At 46.9% G+C, this 18,722-nt stretch overlaps 1 protein-coding gene across 1 annotated transcript in view; it reads right to left on the reverse strand.

The window, feature by feature from the left end:
- The window catches only part of LOC132471013 (band 4.1-like protein 1), a 71,762-nt gene that overhangs the window by 26,770 nt on the left and 26,270 nt on the right, over positions 1-18,722 (reverse strand). Inside the window, exons 3-5 of the mRNA XM_060069975.1 lie at positions 9,524-9,648; positions 8,724-8,891; positions 2,087-2,191 (exon numbers count right to left, since the gene is read on the reverse strand). Of these exons, the coding sequence (XP_059925958.1) occupies positions 2,087-2,191; positions 8,724-8,891; positions 9,524-9,562 (312 nt within the window). The 5' untranslated portion in view covers positions 9,563-9,648. The remainder of the gene's footprint in view (positions 1-2,086; positions 2,192-8,723; positions 8,892-9,523; positions 9,649-18,722) is intronic.

Consider the following 18,722-nt stretch of genomic DNA (forward strand, 5'->3'; position numbering starts at 1 on the left):
ATGTGCTGGACAAGACGAGACTTTAGATTGTGTCTAAAGTTCTACATGACAGCATCATTGCAGACATCTCACGCGCCTGCGAACACGCGCCTGCCACATTAGGAATTAGAAGTGTGTGCTGGAATGCATCGCTCCTCATAGTGATCCGACAGTGATCTCCCGGTTCCTGGACCCCATCACCACCACCACCAACAACACCAGCAACCCACCAGCTGCTGCAGCCTCAGGTGCTTAGCGCCTCGAGAAAATAATTTTTTTTGGCAGGCGTGCATCAGAACCCCTTCAGTGTGGAATGAGCTGCGCAGATTGAGGGTGTGGGGGGGAGAGGGGGGAGAGGGGGGAGAGGATGAATAGGATGGGTGGGGGGAGAGGATGAAGAGCCCGGGGGTGAGAAGGGGAGGGGAATGAGGCGGTCTGCAGTATCATAGTCATCTTGGGGGTGAAATGAGAAGTGTTTCTCGGACGACTTCAGACCCAGATTCCCGTTAAACAAAACACTCACACAGACGCACACAGATTAACATAGAGGCAAGCCAGTGCCGCTATGTTTAATCATGCTGCTGAACTGAGTTATTTTATAACGGTTAATCCAACCATTATACAGTATAAGCCTGGGTGAGGGAAAAGCAGAATCTAGTGTGGTTTAACTTTGACAAATACAACAGCAAAAGACATCTTTCTTTTTTCTTTTTTTTGTTGCTTTCCAGGGGTTATGACAGCAGCGGAGATAGACAGCACAATAGAAGGAGACAAGAGGCAGAGAAGAAGAAGAAGAAGAAGAAGAAGAAGAAGAAGAAGAAGAAGAAGAAGAAGAAGAAGAAGAAGAAGAAGAAGAAGAAGAAGAAGAAGAAGAAATAGAGTACGACCTGCCGTCAGCTGCTGTAAGTCCTGGGTCTCGCTTGGGTGAACCAGACACCTGCCATTAAGTCATGACCTGTCACCCGGCTTCACACACCGTGGGACAGTGGGTTGCAGCCCAGACGTCGGGCAAAATAAACGTCAGTTCCTGTGCACCTCTCGACATTCCCCCTTCCCCCTCACCTCCTCCCCCTCCTTCCCCGGACGGGGACAGAGGTAGTCTGTGTGCTGCTCCATTGTGTTTGTAGTGCATACCTGCCCTTAGGCTGGGGGTAAGATCAATGCAGTCCAACCCACAGTGTCTTAACAAGTCTTTTGATGCCAACCGACACGCAAAGGTTGCCGTTTGACAGCCCCATTACGAGTCACGTAATGAGGTCCTTACAGGACTTTGGGGTAAGGAGGTAGGCTTGCGTATTAAGAATGCCACGGTGTGTATGTATGTGTGGAGGGCAGGGGTGGGTGGCCCTCAGGAGCTCCCTTGTTTACTCTTGAGACTCCTGAGTTTTGGAGTCTTTTTGTTATGATGTTTTAGACTGAGAAGACTTTGACAGGAACCGTCATACTTTAAATCGTAGCGACCGTGCTCTGCAAATTCTGTGTTCATTTGCGGGCTTGTGTGTCTGTGAATAACAAAACCTGTGATTTACGCATTTTAAATGCTTATGTTTTGTTTACTATATAATTGTAGTAGAGTGATAGGCTGTGGAACACTATACCGAAATATGAAATGAACACCTCAGAAATTGTGGCTTCCTCTGTATGTATCCTTGCCCATTAAAGAGTCAATTGTGAGAGTGTGATTAGAGCTTGGACATATCATTCACAAGCCTCATGTGTGTGTCTATGTGTGTCTATATGTGTCTATGTGTGTGTGTGTTTGTGTGTGTGTGTGTGTGTGTGTGTGTGTGTGTGTGTGTGTGTGTGTGTGTGTGTGTGTGTGTGTGTGTGTGTGTGTGTGTGTGTGTGTGTGTGTGTGTGTGTGTGTGTGTGTGTGTGTGTGTGTGCATGCATGTGGGAATGAGCTGATGCTTGTGTGAATGCGTATGAGTTTGTATGTGTGTGTGTGTGTGTGTGTGTGTGTGTGTGTGTGTGTGTGTGTGTGTGTGTGTGTGTGTGTGTGTGTGTGTGTGTGTGTGTGTGTGTGTGTGTGTGTGTCCATGTGTTGGTGTGTGTGCGTGACTGTGAGTGTGTGTGAGGGCTTTCCATGGTAGTAGGACTGACTTACCTTCTGTGTGTCCGCGTCTAAATAGCTGAGGCCAAAGTAATCCTTCTCCAGCAGGTTAAGGTGTTCACACACCATGTCCATCAGGCCCTGTGCTCTGGAGTGTTTCTGTCACACACACACACACACACACACACACACACACACACACACACACACACACACACACACACACACACACACACACAGACAATAACATTATAGAAGTTAGAAGAATAGAAACTTGCACAAAAACTTGCAGTGCACAATCAAATCCCATGTCCTTGTACAGGCACAGAAGCGGCTTGTTAGATCTCGCTTGGAAAAGGAATTGACTTTAAGAAGGGACGAAAAGGTGTGTCAAAGGTGAAAGGATACGGGTACATTCAACAGATTAACAAGCTTTTGAATCCACACTACGGAACAGGTTCACTTCTCAGAAATGATCGTAAATAACAGTGCTTTCTGTTCTGTGTGCATAAAATAAAACCCTTGGTCAGTAGGGTCCTCAACACACTTGGGTCCCATTCTGCCATTTCAAGCGTGATCATTACAAACTAATTTTATTAATTAGATGTGACCAATACAGTGCCAGTGTAGAAGAGAGTGGAAGGCATCGCCAAGAACTGCCAAGTACTCACACAGAAAATAATAATTTGCATAAAATAGACATGTTAAGAACATATAGGATATATATATCCTATATATATTGGGGCCAGAAGTAGCGGCTGCACCTTTCTGTCCGCGAGCTGAAAGGTCTTCTGGAAAGCATCTTCTAAATGGCTGAGCAGATAATCATATTCCAAATAATACCCAAGTGTTATGTATCGATCAGCGGTGGTGGGCCCTAGGATAGAGGGCGATTGTCGATGGTGGGTGGTGATGGCTGAGACCCCCCCTCGAGGCACCCGTCATGACTGCTTAGCCTTCCTCATGATTGCAAGCGCTTGCGAGCAGCTCGGCCCTGGAGAGGGCTTTAACAGTCAGAGGGCATCTCATATTTTGACAGAGAAAATGGACTCTGAAATGAAGTGTGGTGAGGGGGCGTGATATTATATGCAGACATCTCTCATTTTTGACATGTCGGCGGGGAGCAAGCAATGTTGAGGGCTATAAAATTGAGATGCATCAATTAAGCCGCTGAATAAATATGGCCTTGTGAGACCTTCCGGCTATTCAAGTTTGAATATCAGTCCGGTCGTGGATGTGCGGCAATTGATTCTTTTGCCATATCATTTTGACCTATTTGGGAGATGGGCTCAAGGCCAGACTGATCTGCAGAGAGAAACAGAATATGAACTTAAGAGGTCCAGACGGTCTATCAAGGCTTGAATACATCTCATATTGCTCATATTCTAGCATTAACAACGACTAAATTTGCTTGCTCCTCAAACATCTTCTATACTACGCAAAATACTCTGCAATGGATTCACAATAAAGAACTCAATGCTGTTTTATACTATCAGCTGTCATCCAAAGTGACTGACATGTTTTTATGTACATGTAGTCTTATGAACCAGTCCTGAAGATGCAGGATTAGAGACAAGGATTCTTGCAGGTAGGCTAGAATGATTATTTTGTTTTGCGCCTTATATTTTAACATCAACCTGTGAAAATAATGGAGTCTTTTGGATAAATTCTGCAAAAAGCCTGAAGTTTCAACAACTGACTGGTTGATAAACTGAACTGCGGCTGGCACCTGCTCATTGCTTGAATATAGTTGTATTGCGTAAATGTGTCTTCATTCCATCTAATTGATCCGATTTGATGTTAATGGTGTGTTCTAGCTGACTGAAATCAACGATGCACTTATCAAATTACTCGGCCATCATATCGGTATCACCAATGAGCGGTTCGCCAATTGCCTGCCTGCAGTGACGTATTAATCAGCCACGATCAATGTCCCATGATCGATGGGTGGATTTCCCACTCCCTTACAGCTCCTATCTCCTAAATAGTCTGACATAAATGAGCAAAAAAAAAGAATTTGGTATGCTCTTTACTTTACAGGGAAGCAAAATAGGATCCCAAAGCCAAACACACTAAGCATTGACTGAATTGGACTGTCAGCCAACACAGCGGATGAGACACTTACGTGGTATGATTTGTCATTTGTAACAGAGGCAGTAACTGTGATTGTGACAGTAATTGTTGCATAAGTAATACCAAACAATAAATAACCAAATAACGCTATGTAAGAATGAATATTACATCTCACACACACACCTACACACACCAACACGTAAACGCACACGCATTTCCTAAGCTGCATTAAAAAACAATCTTGACGCTTCAATTTGGAAACACAGCTTCCTCTACCCTGGAGCCCAGTTTCCGCGGTGACAGGAAGACGGAGCAAATGGTTGCCAAGGAAACAGATACTGTATTATCCCTCTTTTCCTTCCAAAATCCCTTTGCTGTTGGGTAAACGTTGTAAGAAGCCTAGGTAAATACACACGCCAAAACCCTGAGTCCAGTCCTCTGTGGAGTGACGCAGAAAATGGGTTCATGGGTAAACCTACCCCACAGCTGGACAGGAAGTAATTTGAACCATCTTTGCCTCTAAAAAATGTCAAAGCTTACTATGTGTCACACACATATCCTCCTGTTATTATTGTTTAAGCAGAAAAGGGTTTTAGATAGGTGACCTCACCTGAAACCAGAGATATCAGCCAAAAGCAAACAATGGAAAAAGCAGCAGTTCAAAGAGTCAGATAAATAATGATTAGCGTGACTCCACAGGATAACCCGACAACAAAAGCAATGCCACTCTCTATTTAGTGAGTCACTGTGATCGCCGCCTCTTAGTGCACATGTTAACGTTAACAACAAGTAGGTTGCCAAACGCAAACATCTTGGCCAGCGCTCGCCCCCGCAGACGTTCACAAACGCCCACACGCTCCGTGGGGTCGTTATGGCCATTAGCGCCGGGCGGCGAAATCACACACAAACAAATGGCCTGACGAGGCCGGACCGGGGAGCTATTCCTCAGATCCTCATACCCATAACCTCCAGCTGCTGTCGTCCCTGGAGACTAACCCAAAGGGCAGGGGGATATCCGGCCGGATCTTTGATCTCCGACCGGAACATTGTGATGGAAAAAATTAAGAGGGAGAAAATTCGGAAGCCGGGAATGAAGCACCCTGTTCTTGCCTGTCTGGCGGCCTTATGAGAAGAGCCACTTACCTTAACACATCCCCACAGGTACACACACTTACACACAGTCACACTCACACACACTTGCACACACACACACGCACACACGCGCACACACACACGCACACACACACATACACACACACACACACACACACACACACACACACACATGCACAGGCTGACACACCACATCTAACAGCAGCACATGAATCCTAACTTAATGAGCCCATGGATAGGTTAGTTCCACCGGTGTCAGTGTCTTTTCCCCAGGGAAGGGGGGGGGGGGGGAGCTCTGCCGTCCACACACCACCCTTCAGCTGTGGAGGCTGGAGCTCTGTGGAGTGGGGTTATGACATGGCAAGAGTTAACATCCCACCCCTGCAATTAAAGATGGAAAGAAAGAAGACCAAGCAAGTGTGTGTGTGAGTGTGTGTGCGTGCGGAAAATGTGTGTGTGTGTGTGTGTGTGTGTGTGTGTGTGTGTGTGTGTGTGTGTGTGTGTGTGTGTGTGTGTGTGTGTGTGTGTGTGTGTGTCTGTGTGTGCGTGCGTGCGTGCGTGCGTGCGTGCGTGTGTGTGTGTGTGTGTGTGTGTGTGTGTGTGTGTGTGTGTGTGTGTGTGTGTGTGTGTGTCTGTGTGTGCGTGCGTGCGTGCGTGCGTGCGTGCGTGTGTGTGTGTGTGTGTGTGTGTGTGTGTGTGTGTGTGTGTGCGTGCGCGTGTGTGTGCGTGCGCGCGTGTGTGTGTGTGTGTGTGTGTGTGTGTGTGTGTGTGTGTGTGTGTGTGTGTGTGTATGTGTTGTTGTGTGGACGCGGACAGAACTCGAACAACGTGTCTCTCACTGCATTGAGAGGGGTGTTAGTTCCTGTGGGCGCAGAGTAGAAGGGGCAGGGACGCTACAAGGGTACGGGGGCTCATTTGTCAACTGATTGTGGCGCGGCCAACATGAGCCAACCACTGTAAGGACAGGAGATGAGCCCGGAGGAAATGAACCGGCAGGGCACACCGTCTTCTGTCTCTGCCTAATCTCCCGGTAATAGAAGCAGTGCTGTGGCGCCCAGAGAAGGACCTACATTGTTCCTGTGGTGGAGCTGTGGTGGTACAAGTGCAGCATTCTTCCTATTCTTCCCTTTCCCACCCTCAAGTTCAAACACTCACACACACACGCATACGTACGCACACACACACACACACACACAAACCAACGTTCAGGTATCCAAGTACATACACAATCATGTACATGCACACTCAAACCACACAAACTCTTACAGACTCTCACATGCACATACAGGGCCCTATCTTGCATCCGCCGCAATTGACTTTCTCACTGGTGCATGTGTCGTTGCTAGTTTGCAACTGGAAGGAGGAGGCGTGTTCTGGCGCAAACGTTCCCTGGTGCTATTTTGCAGTTTCAGAAATCACTTGCGCCTCAAACCAGGAAATACCTGGTTTAAAGTCAGTGGCGTGTTGTTCAGATGCTATTTTAAGGGCGCATGCATAATGTTGCTTGTGCACCTCGCGCATACACTTTGCTTCTCTCATCTACCTACCCACACATTCTTGGTAAATTATTTGGGAAGAACAGCTGATACAGCGGTAATAAGTTGTACCTTTAAATCAATGCATCTGCAAAGTCCGTACAGCAAACACATATTTTCTTGACACAGACATCGTGTACATGCCCATAACTTTTAGGATTGATGAGTATTTCATACTGAGAAAACATTGTTTTACCGCGAGTGAGTGTTAAAAAGAATGAAACAATGCGGGCGCGCGTGTGTGTACGTGTAAGAGAATTATTGAATGCGGGCGCACGTGTGTGCGTCCACCTGTTTAAACAAACGCAAACTACCGGTAAACACGTAACGCATAATACAGTCCATGGCAATGTATAGTAACGGGGGGACACATGCATATTAGGAACACAAGTCGATAACAACGATGCATACAATACTGATAAGAAACAATGTTTATAATGTATTGCGTATATCATTAAATAGAACCACAGTTACCGCATATCATATGTGTGTTAAGTTTTCTTTGCCAAAATGTATTTGAGGACTCTGAGGATTCTGAAGTTGTGGAAGAAAACCTTATTCCATGTGTGAATTAGGCCATATTATTTGGCAATAAACCGAGCCATTTGAAGTTTGAAATTCATGTGCATCTGTCTCATCGGAGACTGCAGACGCACTGTCAAAATATCAACTTGTCAGATTCAAATGCGCTTATGGCTCTTAAAGGGGATGGGAGCTGGCACTCTCATGGGTTTGTTGCACGTTAGGCCCAAACCACACCTACGGGTAATTAGACTCCTTCAGACCAACCCTTTTTAAATTTGCGCCGGGCGCAAGGGTCATTCATGCGCCGGTAAAATACCAACATCGCCATAGAACCGCCCACAAAGCTACTTGCGCTTGGCGCTTCTCACTTGCGTTTCAGACCGTTAAAATAGGGCCCACAGTCTTTCATGTACACTGGCTCATCGTAAAAAAAACCCTGTCTAGACAAAAACAAACGCAGTGTCTGATTATAGGTGGACCATGGCCCAGGCTGGCTGGCTGTCTGTCTGTCTGTTCAGTGATGAGCCAAGAGCCATTGACATAGAAGCAAGGTCTGGCCACATGGGTAGTGGAGGCTGACAGGAGTGCCGTGCTCTGATTGGTGTGTCTGGACAGCTCGTCCGAGGAGAGGGCGGTATGTCATGTGACCCTTCCACTCAGAAGTACTTTTTTCAGACACGACAATTTTGTCAATTAGGCCCCTAACTTCTCTCAGAATGAATGAAAAATACCTTTTTTTTATGAGAGCCACTGGCTCTCTAGTCCAAAAATGTACATACTTTTGACCTTTAATATGAGATAAGATAAGATTTGAATTCTATAACTTTGACATTTTTCTTCAAATAAGAGATCTGTATAGCAAAGCATTGTGTTATGTTGTGCTCCGTATAGCATTGATGCTCAGTTCCCATCTCCTCCATCTCATCTCATTCCTCTGGTTGATCTGCTCCTTAGGTTGCCCATGAGAGAGAATTGTTCTGGGCCGAGTCTGTCACAGAACCAATAAATGGAGTTCCACTCCACCTTGTGTGGCGTCAAGGCCTCTAACTGCAGCACACACCCCTCCAAACTCTGCACAATACGAAGTCGGGATCACTTCGGCGTAAATGGACATGGGGAGTGCTTTTACAGAAGCAGCTATCTGTACACATTGTTGTCATTGCGGGATTTCTGTCCACTCAACCTATGAAATCCAATTACAACGCCACAAGCCCACGCCCGTGTCACGGATGTGGCTCCAGCTCATCAGATCACAATGTCAAAGCAAAATCCGATTAGCGACTGTCCCGGAACCCTGACATTTAATCACGTCTCCTGTGATGGGTGGGATAAATATGCAACGGAGGTGATAGGTTAATACACTAATTGCCACCACACATAGGGTAAGACACTCACACGGCAGAACCAGACTGCTTATTTTACAGTACGTTTCCACACTTTGTTACCTCGATCTCCCCTTCGTACACCGAGGAGTCCAGCAGGGTCACTTTGAAAGGAGACATCTTGTGGCGCTTGGAGCCCTTTGTTGGAGATTTGGGGTTCCGGCTTGGCGAGGTGAGGTCCGACATATCGTCTGTTTCTCTGTGGTTGTCCACATGCTTGGAGTTCTGGTCCTATGGAAGAAAAGAGAAGAATCACACACTGTGAAAAAGCCACGGAATAGAGGGGATGTTTTTTTACAACTTTGTGTTAAATGTCTCTAGATAAGAGTTTTTCATATTGAATTACTTTTACATAATTTAAAAGGGGACAACAACATAAAATGATCATGATAATGGGTTTTGCATGCAATTTTCTGTTGCGTCTCAACCACCGGCAGAGGGGTTACCTTACAAAAATGGAAAGATCTTTCTTTCCAATTTTTGGTGTAAATTGGTAAATTGAGTGTTTATGGTTATTTGAATATTTGTAACGCAATAGGCATTCTGGATGTAATAAGGGGGGGATGTTTTATTTGAGGGAGTCAACAAGAAACAGGCTAACAATTTGAAATATTGTCCATATCTAGAGGTTTAAATTGTGGTCAGATTGACCCAGAAGGATAAAAGATGTTAGTACGTTTGAAGATAAATGGAGGCATGACAAAGTTGTGAATTGTTTTTGATCAATCCATTATTATTCCAAGAATATTCAAATTGTAGGGCATGGATCCATTCATTTTCTGGATATCTGCATATAGCCATTAAAATACGTAGTTTTTTTTTATTACAAAACACAGGTCATTTTCCACTGGAGTAGGCCTCACCTGATTGGCCATCTTGCTGTTGGAGGCAGAGTCCTGCATGTTCTCCACTGTTCCTATTGGTCACACTCCCCGCCCGCAATCCAATCCAGGGCCTGGTGCTGTTGCCGTAGCAAAGTACCACCAACCTAAATGAAATGAAAGAGTGTTGATTAGCAATCTGCTCAGGGCACTACCCCCTGTGATTGCACTTTGACGCTGCGCGTGCTGCGTTGTTAGTGCGCCATCTGCTCACAAAAAACAATAGTAGGACAATGCAAATAATCTCAAGCCACAGGTGTGAGTTGAAGGAAGTCAGTGAAATGCCACAGAAAAACGCCACACATACAGAACACACAGAATACCCAAACGGTGACAAGAGAACCAAGCTGCAAGGGCAGAACTACAAAACAGGATAGTCTGGTGGTGGGTAGGGTGTTTGGGTGTTTGACTCCAAGCTCAAAGGTTCCAGGATTGAACGCCAATGTCTGCAGTCTACAGTCTGGGTGATGCCTTTCTGATGCCTTTCTGCTCCCTTAATGACATGCATCTAAAAGTATTCACTGTATGTGGCGTTGGAGAAAAGTGTCTGCAACATGACATAAAAGTAGACACTACTCTACAGCTAGCCACACCAACCACCTTCTACATTGAGATTTTGTTTGTGCTCTTCTTTTGTCTCTGAGGCTGAGACCAAGGCTCGAGAAAATAAAGTTATGGCTATGTTACCAAACATAGCCATATTGCTTAAAAACACGGGTAGGTCCATGAAAACGCTCACTAACACATGAAAACAGCCACACCTACAATCCAAGAGAACAGAGTCCTACGTTTCAGCCAAGCGAAAACACCACCAACTACAGCCAAATCCACAGTCACAACTACAAACAGAGAAACACCCACAGCCGCACCCAATAACCAAGCACAGAGTCAGACACACTTATCGCCCGGCTACACCTTTAGCAGAAAATAAGTCTCCTGTTTTTTCCATCCTCCATAATTCAGCTTGTCAAAGCCACGGCATTTGTTTTAATTATAAAACACCCCTCAGAGCTAAGGATAATGATCTACCGCACTAATTAAAATGTCTGTCGGAAACGCACAGTCCAAGAATTACAGATGAACCAAACAAAAGGGGTTGAGTAACTGGTTTGCCCCAGGCTTCAACAACCAAAGTCTCTCTAGGAATGACTAAGGTACCAACCCTTGGACAGACCCCACCGCACATGTGCTCTATCCAATGTTGGGTTTGTTAAAAGGAAAAGAAAACGGAAAAAGGGAATCAGTCGCAAGGCAGTCAGTCGCACACTTTAATCCCACTCATGGCAGAGAAAGAAGGGCCGCAGGTGGTATTTACAGTGTAGGAACTCAGAACCCACCCCTTTCAGCCTGTCCACCCCCGAGTATAATTGGATCTCCATTTGACCCCTGTAGGCTGCAGGTCCAACCGTCCCCCAGACCGCCAAATCACATCAGAGTAATGCACTGAGAGAGAGCAGGCTGGGTGGTGGGCAGTGGAGGAGGAGGAGGAGGAGGAGGAGGTAGAGGAGGAGGAGGAAGAGGAGAAGGAGGAAGTGGAGGGGGAGGAGGGTGGAGGTCGAAGAGGAGGAGGAAGAGGAGGGGAGGAGGGTGGAGGTCGAGGGACTGGCTGAGGCAGCATCGCAACCAGTTTGAGGAGGATCAGGAAAACGTCACAGATAAAAGGGGAATAGCGACTGGAGGGCTTAGCACCGCCCACGATGACTAGAAGCGAGCCTTCCCCACCAACACAGGGTTGACGGAGTGCGCTGCATGTTGCTGCCGTAATACCCCCCCCGCCATCGCCCCATCTGTTACCCTGTATTCCTGTACCATCCCTGATGAGAATGGAGGCCGTTCTCTATCACAGTTGACCGTTTATCAGAAATGGCGTCCGAATGATATCACAGCAGCAGCTTGTCCCGGGAGGTTAACATCCTTCTGGGGCACCCAGGGCTGGTCTGCAGAGGTCCATGTGATTCAACAGGGCTGGTCTGCAGAGGTCCATGTGATTCAACAGGGCTGGTCTGCAGAGGTCCATGTGATTCAACAGGGCTGGTCTGCAGAGGTCCATGTGATTCAACAGGGCTGGTCTGCAGAAGGTCATGTGATTCAACGTCATTCAGGCGTTTGGGCATCTGTTTGCAGGCGCAAATAAACTCAACAGATTCTCGCCTACAAAGCACACTACAAAACTCATACATTCTTGGTTTTTCTTTCTCTTTTACTTACTCCTGGGAGGGAAGTAGCGTTTCATTAACAGTATTGCTTGCCTCATCCCTTGCATTACAATGATATTGAATTGAACTGAGGGGCGACCCACACTGCGTTTGTGTTGATAGAGTTTCAATAAAGGATGGCAAGGTGTTCTGCTCATTTGCACACCGCATAGTTTCGCCCCAGCTGTCTTGACAGGGATTGGTTATCGTAGTAATTCACTGTGAATAACAAGAATACGAAAAAAAGGAAAAGGAAATGGCATTTTGATATGTTGGACGTTTTCAAGCTTCATGATTGTTTGCTTTAAATAAAGTGCAAATCAATGATTCACAATTTTTTGCAATGAGGTCCTTGTTCGTAGTGTCGCAACAAGCATGATGCATTAGCGAGCACCTAAATACCTCTGTGATCATTATGATCATAAACCAACTGATTGTCACACATGTCGGTGCATGGGACAGCAAATAAATGTAACACTATTGCACCCACATTGAAGATAAGATGAGACGGAGGGCCGTGTGCAGCTCAACTGGTACAGCCTGATATGAACACTTCCAGTTACAGGGTTTGATTCCCTTTGACACGCATGCTGATGAAACTAATGCCTTCACAGTATCAAGCCTCCCCCAGCAGGGATTATACAGTTCTAAAATCCGGAGGTTGGAATATTCCTCTTTTTTTTAATATTCCACCAGCAGACGTAGTGCATGACATCATCACCAGAGGCAGTACAGATTGAAGCCCATGCAGCCTCCCATGGATTCATACACGCCAGATTAACCTGGATCGGATCTCACACGGTGTGCTTGTGTGTGTGTGTGTGTGTGTGTGTGTGTGTGTGTGTGTGTGTGTGTGTGTGTGTGTGTGTGTGTGTACACAGAGCCCTGGGAACGCATTCCCCTCCCGTTTTACACACCACATCACCAAAAAGTGCCCAAACCAAGCTCTGCAGAGGGGGAGGAAGAAAGACAAACCGAAAGAAAGATAGAAAGAAATTCAGAAATGTAGAGAGAAAGAAAGAAAGCACAAGGAAGAAAGAATGAAAGAAAGAAAGAAGGACACCTTGGGAGTGCCTGGAGACCTGAAGGAAGGCCTTCAGCACCAGGCTGTGCCACTGTGACTCATGACGGGGAGGAGGGAAGACAGGGTGAGGAGGGAGGGAGGAGGGAGAGGAGGTGAAGGAGGTGTCTTTTTTCTGTTCCTCCTCCAGTGTTGTGTACGGTTCCCAAACACTATCCGCTTTGATATCTGCCAGAGACAGTCATCATAATTCATCTACTACAGAGCTCGCTGCACCCCCTCTGAGGCTTATAAAGCACCACTCTCTCTCTCTCTCTCTCTCTCTCTCTCTCTCTCTCTCTCTCTCTCTCTCTCTCTCTCTCTCTCTCTCTCTCTCTATCTCTCTTCCCTAGTCGCCTCTGCTGCATCTCTGCCTCGATCGCTCATCCTCCCCGCTTCTCCTCCCTGCTCCCTTTCCCCAGCCATGCTCCTTCTGACTCCTCCTTCGTTCTCATCAGAGAACGTGAATGTTAATCTGAACGAGAGAAAAAGAGAGACAGAGAGAGAGAGAGAGAGAGAGAGAGAGAGAGAGAGAGAGAGAGAGAGAGAGAGAGAGGGGGGAGGAGGAGGAGAAGATTAGGATAAAGGGAGGGGAAAAGCCAGCTGGCGCAAAAGAGGGGGTACGGAGGGAGAGCAATCGATGGGCAGAGCGAGATTGTGATTGAAAGACGAAACAAGGTAAAGGGAGGGAGACTGTGCACGGGTGAGGGAAAAGGAAGAGGCAGAGGGACAGAGAGAGAGAGAGAGAGGGAGGGAGAGGGAGAGCGAGAGAGAGCGAGAGAGAGAGAGAGAGAGAGAGAGAGAGAGAGAGAGAGAGAGAGAGAGAGAGAGAGAGAGAGAGGCAGAGAGAGAAAGCGCTCATGCGAGTGAAGAGAACTACCGGCTCGGCTCCAAGAGGCAGTTGCCATGGTAACAGCGTTCAGCGAGTGTGGTGCTGTTTTTTTTTTGCTTTTTTTCCTTCCTCCGTGAGCCATCGTCTCTCGGAGCTGCCGGCATGTGACAGAGATGCGAGGGACGGGGCCGAGCAAACAGATGATACAAACACACGCGGGGAGGTGACCGGGAGCGAGCGGTGGCCGGGGTTGAAGAGATGGCGACAAAGGAGAGATAAGCCGGGGTTGGGAAATGGGCAGCGAAGCTGCAGCCTGCCCTGCCACCACCGCTTGGCAGGAGCCGAGAGGGCCACGCGCACACACTGCCGGGCCTCTCCGCATCACAAAGTGTGGGCTCTGTGTTGTCCCCCGGTGAAGGGAATTATCTCCATGTTTGGTGCTCATTCATACTGTGAAGGCTGGGGATCTTTTGAATGATTACAGCTTTAATAGCACTCAAAGTCTGGGCCCCAATTAATGCCCCCTCTAGGAATACCGCATTATAAATCTGGGGATCGAGGCTAAGCAGTTGTCGTCAGCAGGCGGCTGTTTTAGCTAACACATGCGAGAATAATTATAATTCTTCATCATATCGATACAAATACAAACCCTAAGACAATGATATTATATCCTTTTGGCCCATGCCTACTCCACTTCTATCAGAAAAAACAAGTTCTACTGACCTTAGTAGTGGTATCTCATTGTATTGATGATTTACATTTTCTTATAGAGCTTGGGACAGAGACACAGAGAATGTATTTCCCACATTAAAATCTTAACCCTTCCCTGAGACCGACCTTGGGGGACTCAGGAAAGATGGAGGGGGGGAGTGAGAGAGAGAGACAGAGAGAACAAGAGAGAAGGATTAAGAGGAGAAGAGAGAGGGGAGAGAGAGACGGAAAGAAAGAAAAAGGAGGAGAGAAACAGAAAGGGAGAGAGGGGAGAGAAGAGAAAGAGGGAAACAGAGACAGAAAGAGAGATAGAGAGGGAGAGAGACAGGGAGAGAGAGAAGGAGAGACCGAAAGAGAGGGACAGAGAGAGCAAGAAAGAGCATAAGAAAGAGTGTAAAAGCTCAGAGAGGCCTCAAGGACACCGCTGTCATCCATAGAAAAAGGAGCATATAACACGGTCAGTGTGCCAGGATGACAGCAGAACAGCCATAGAAGATGCACAAAGGTACACTCCGTTACCACCAGCACCACATACCAACGCAACACAATACCACAAAGAGGCTGAGCTACGGTTAGATTGCTGGTATGATCTTGTGGTTGTTTTTTATATATGTGTGCGTGTGTGTGCGTGTGTGTGTCTTCTGCACTGCTGCTCACACAGTGCAAGATTATGGGTGGGCACCACCTTGGCCGGGGGGGGGCTGGAAGAGGTGGGATACAGGCGAAGGATGATGATGAGGAAGAAATAGGGGCCTCTCCAACCCCTTCATGTTGAAAGACCTGACAGGATGCCTTAATGTATGGTCATGCCGCGAGATGAATCAAATATCATATTACAACCATGTACACCTGGCCCCCCCCTCCCCCTCAACCAGTATGGAGTACAGCAAGAGAGAGACCTGGGCTTGCAGACAATCTGGCCTCCATTCAGCATACTGCACCACCGCACTTAGAGAAATGAACCAAAATGGTGGAAACAAACCGCACAGCTTCCAGCTGTTCCCCGGAGGTGTGGCAGGTGGCAGGGAAATGTTGGGGCTGAAAAAAAGAAAGCAAGGAAGCGGAGAACCGGAATGGGCGTCGGCGCCGCGCCGCAGCGGGCCGTTTAGCTCGATGCCGAGGAGAGGTGCCGTCGCCGTGGCGGATCCGTGGGGGTCTGACCTTTCTGGAGATGCGGGGAGGGATTCTAGGGGGGCGCCCACACCCACTGTAAACACTGTGTGCTGCGAGGGGGCCCCAGCGAGGGGATTGTGTGCAAAATGTGCCGCGCAGAACCAACACAACACAGAAAAGCAACAACGATTACTATACAAACACACCGGTACATGGTTAGGATCTGAACACAGCACTGTTCAGCCCAAAGACGGGCTGAGGGAGGGAGGGGCAGACGGACAGACGGACAGACGGACAGACGGACAGACAGACAGACAGACAGACAGACAGACAGACAGACAGACAGACAGACAGACAGACAGACAGACAGACAGACAGACAGACAGACAGACAGACAGACAGACAGACAGACAGACAGATGAACCAGGGTTTGTTGCTAGGTGTTGTCGAACCGTAATTCGTGTCTCAGCTCATTACAAACGCGTGCTTGTTGTTCCACGTCGCTCCAATTAAATGCATTCCATGGGAGCTTATCTCGAGAATAGAAACACTTGCTTACAAATAAGACAGAGCGTGCTTGGTGAACTGTTTTTGAGTCCATTGCCAAAACAACAAAAAAAGCAAATTTTCCGTATACAGCTGCGGGGGGGGGGGGGGATTGATGTAAACGGCTCTGCGGGACACGTGTGTAGCGCCTCTCTTAATGAGAGAGTCACAGCATTGCTTCCAGAACCATGCCCTCCACCACTATAATCTACAGCCGTCTGTATCTCCTCCCGCAGTTTAAACACTTTTACATGCCAACTGACAATCACCGACAGAAACCGACAAGTAACGATAGGTTTGCTGTAACTTGTCTTTGTGCGTGTGTGTGTGTGTGTGTGTGTGTGTGTGTGTGTGTGTGTGTGTGTGTGTGTGTGTGTGTGTGTGTGTGTGTGTGTGTGTGTGTGTGTGTGTGTGTGTGTGTGTGTTGTGTATACGTGTGCGTGCCTGTGTGCAAGCACAAACGCATAAAATGATATAATGCAGTATTTCTGATAAATATTCATTATTGTTCTTGTGTATTGATTTCTACACAACGCGAGACACTTCATCAATTCAAGCACATACTATTCAGTTTCCGGGTATATTTACCAGTCAATGGACAGTCTGCATTGGTCTGGGAAAATCTTAAATATGTTCCATGGTGAAAGTTTTTACTTCTACTCTTTTTTTACTTAACAGCTTCATCTAGAACCTGTCAGAGCCTATTAGGCTCCTTAAGGCTCTTATTTGCTTTAACACACACACACACACACACACACACACACACACACACACACTCTTCCAATCACATTTGCAATCAAGATCCATTACCAATGGATTATATTTTTCTACACAATAAATCGTGTTTGTGATTCTTAATGTTGTTTTGCATTTACCACTCATTTATTTTTCCTCCTTTAATGGACCTCATGTTATGGTTGAAGGCCTACTTCACAATTAAAAACTCCCTCCTAATTCACAAACCAACTTCTTTTATGGATTTCATAAGAGCAAATAAGAAGCAGAAGAAACTTTAAACTGTGGAATTCATGCTTTCTGTAGTTTCTTCAAGTATGAAGCAAACAGTAATTAAAAATGCATTTCTTTGCATGTCACTGAAATGTTCCTTGGTAGTATTTCCACTGGGTGAATGTTTACCAGACATGACACCGTGAAGTTGAGCCCGAGATGACAGCGAGACGGTGTAGCTGCCCCCCCGTTGAAAGCAATGAGTAACAATACAGCCCCTGTTCTGTGGTGAAATCCACTCTCATTCCAAAGGGAAAGTTGCAAGTCTCGCCTTGTGACCCTCATCTAAGCGTTAATACAATAGCACCTTTGTTTCCCGGCAGTGTGAAGTCTGTTAGAGGGTGCAGTAAAAAGAAAGAGCTTTCCTCTTTCTTACTGGAGGAAACATGATCTGCGCCGAAGACACTGGCCTCTTTAAAGAAGATTGTATATTCAATGTTTTGATTCCCTATTTCCGCTATTTGAATATAGCATGAATAATTAAATAATGAATCCTTGTCCCCGAGAGAGAAAGAAGCCTTCTTCAACCTCTGGTATTTGGCCATGTAACCGTTTCCAACGGTGTTTCCTTATTTCGCCTCCTTAAACAAAACCACAAAAAAAAATTAAAAGAACAGAAGCCTGCTATAAATCCCCAGGATAAATTCCCCAGTGTGCATATTTCAAACGCAGGGGCACAATTGATCAGAGAGATCCATTCCCTCTACAACAATACCCAGGACCGATATCTCAGCATTGGAAGCGTCCGCACAATCATAACCGGGACCTCCAAGCGGCCGCACGGACACACGGCCACAGGGCCGCCACCAAGGTGGCTTTTCCAATTTCCCTCTGTCCTTAGAAGTCATAAAGCAGGTCGTAAATCACCGGATGGGGACCGGCTGTCAGAGAAGCTCCTCTCCAAGCAAATCTCCCTGAGTTATGGGCCCTCTCTGGCTTTGTCACGCGCAGACATCTGGACGGACCTTGTGGTGGCTTCCGTCCTGTTGGCCGTCAACGGGGGCCCATTTCGGCTTTGCAACCACATTTTGGCCCTAGGGTTTATCGGATATACACTAGCAATTGATCTAGTTGGTATTATCCAAATTAAAGTGCATTGAATCCGGATACTGGTCATTAATGATCAGGTAAATCAGTGGTTGGGATCTTGCTCAAGGTCGACGGTGGAGATTGGAGGATATATCCCAGGACCTTTCTACCAGGGGGGTGAACACCCAAACTACTACACTATCCTTCATTAATGAGGAACCAGCCAATGCGTTACATTGTACACTTGAGCCGAGTGGCTACTTTAAAGTGGCCCCATTGTATCCAGATGGCCGTCAGGAGGCAGAAGTGTTAGGGGCCGTCTGTAAATGGTAGCATCAGGAAAAGCATAAAGGACATTTCTTCCCAAAGACACTGCAGCATACTATTGTAATTGTGGACGATTGTGAATGTGGAATTGAAGAGAGGTATGTTGGAAGGGGTGGGGGGGGGTTGGATGACCAGGCATAGCATGGGTTTCCTGGTACTTGTCAGTGACTTGTCCCACAGGGAGTGCCATAGTGCCGCTTTCCCAAGCCTCCTCTGTGGATTGCAGACAGAGATGTACCAGGCAGCAAGGACCCGCCGCGGAACAGCATGTACACAGCAGAGCCGGGGTTCATGCCAGTGCAGACGATACGCACATGTTTGTGTTTTTGTATGCGAGTTAGTGTGTTTCTGAGTGTGTCT

The sequence above is a fragment of the Gadus macrocephalus genome, chromosome 13, assembly GCF_031168955.1.
Source record: "Gadus macrocephalus chromosome 13, ASM3116895v1".
Lineage (NCBI taxonomy): Eukaryota > Metazoa > Chordata > Actinopteri > Gadiformes > Gadidae > Gadus > Gadus macrocephalus.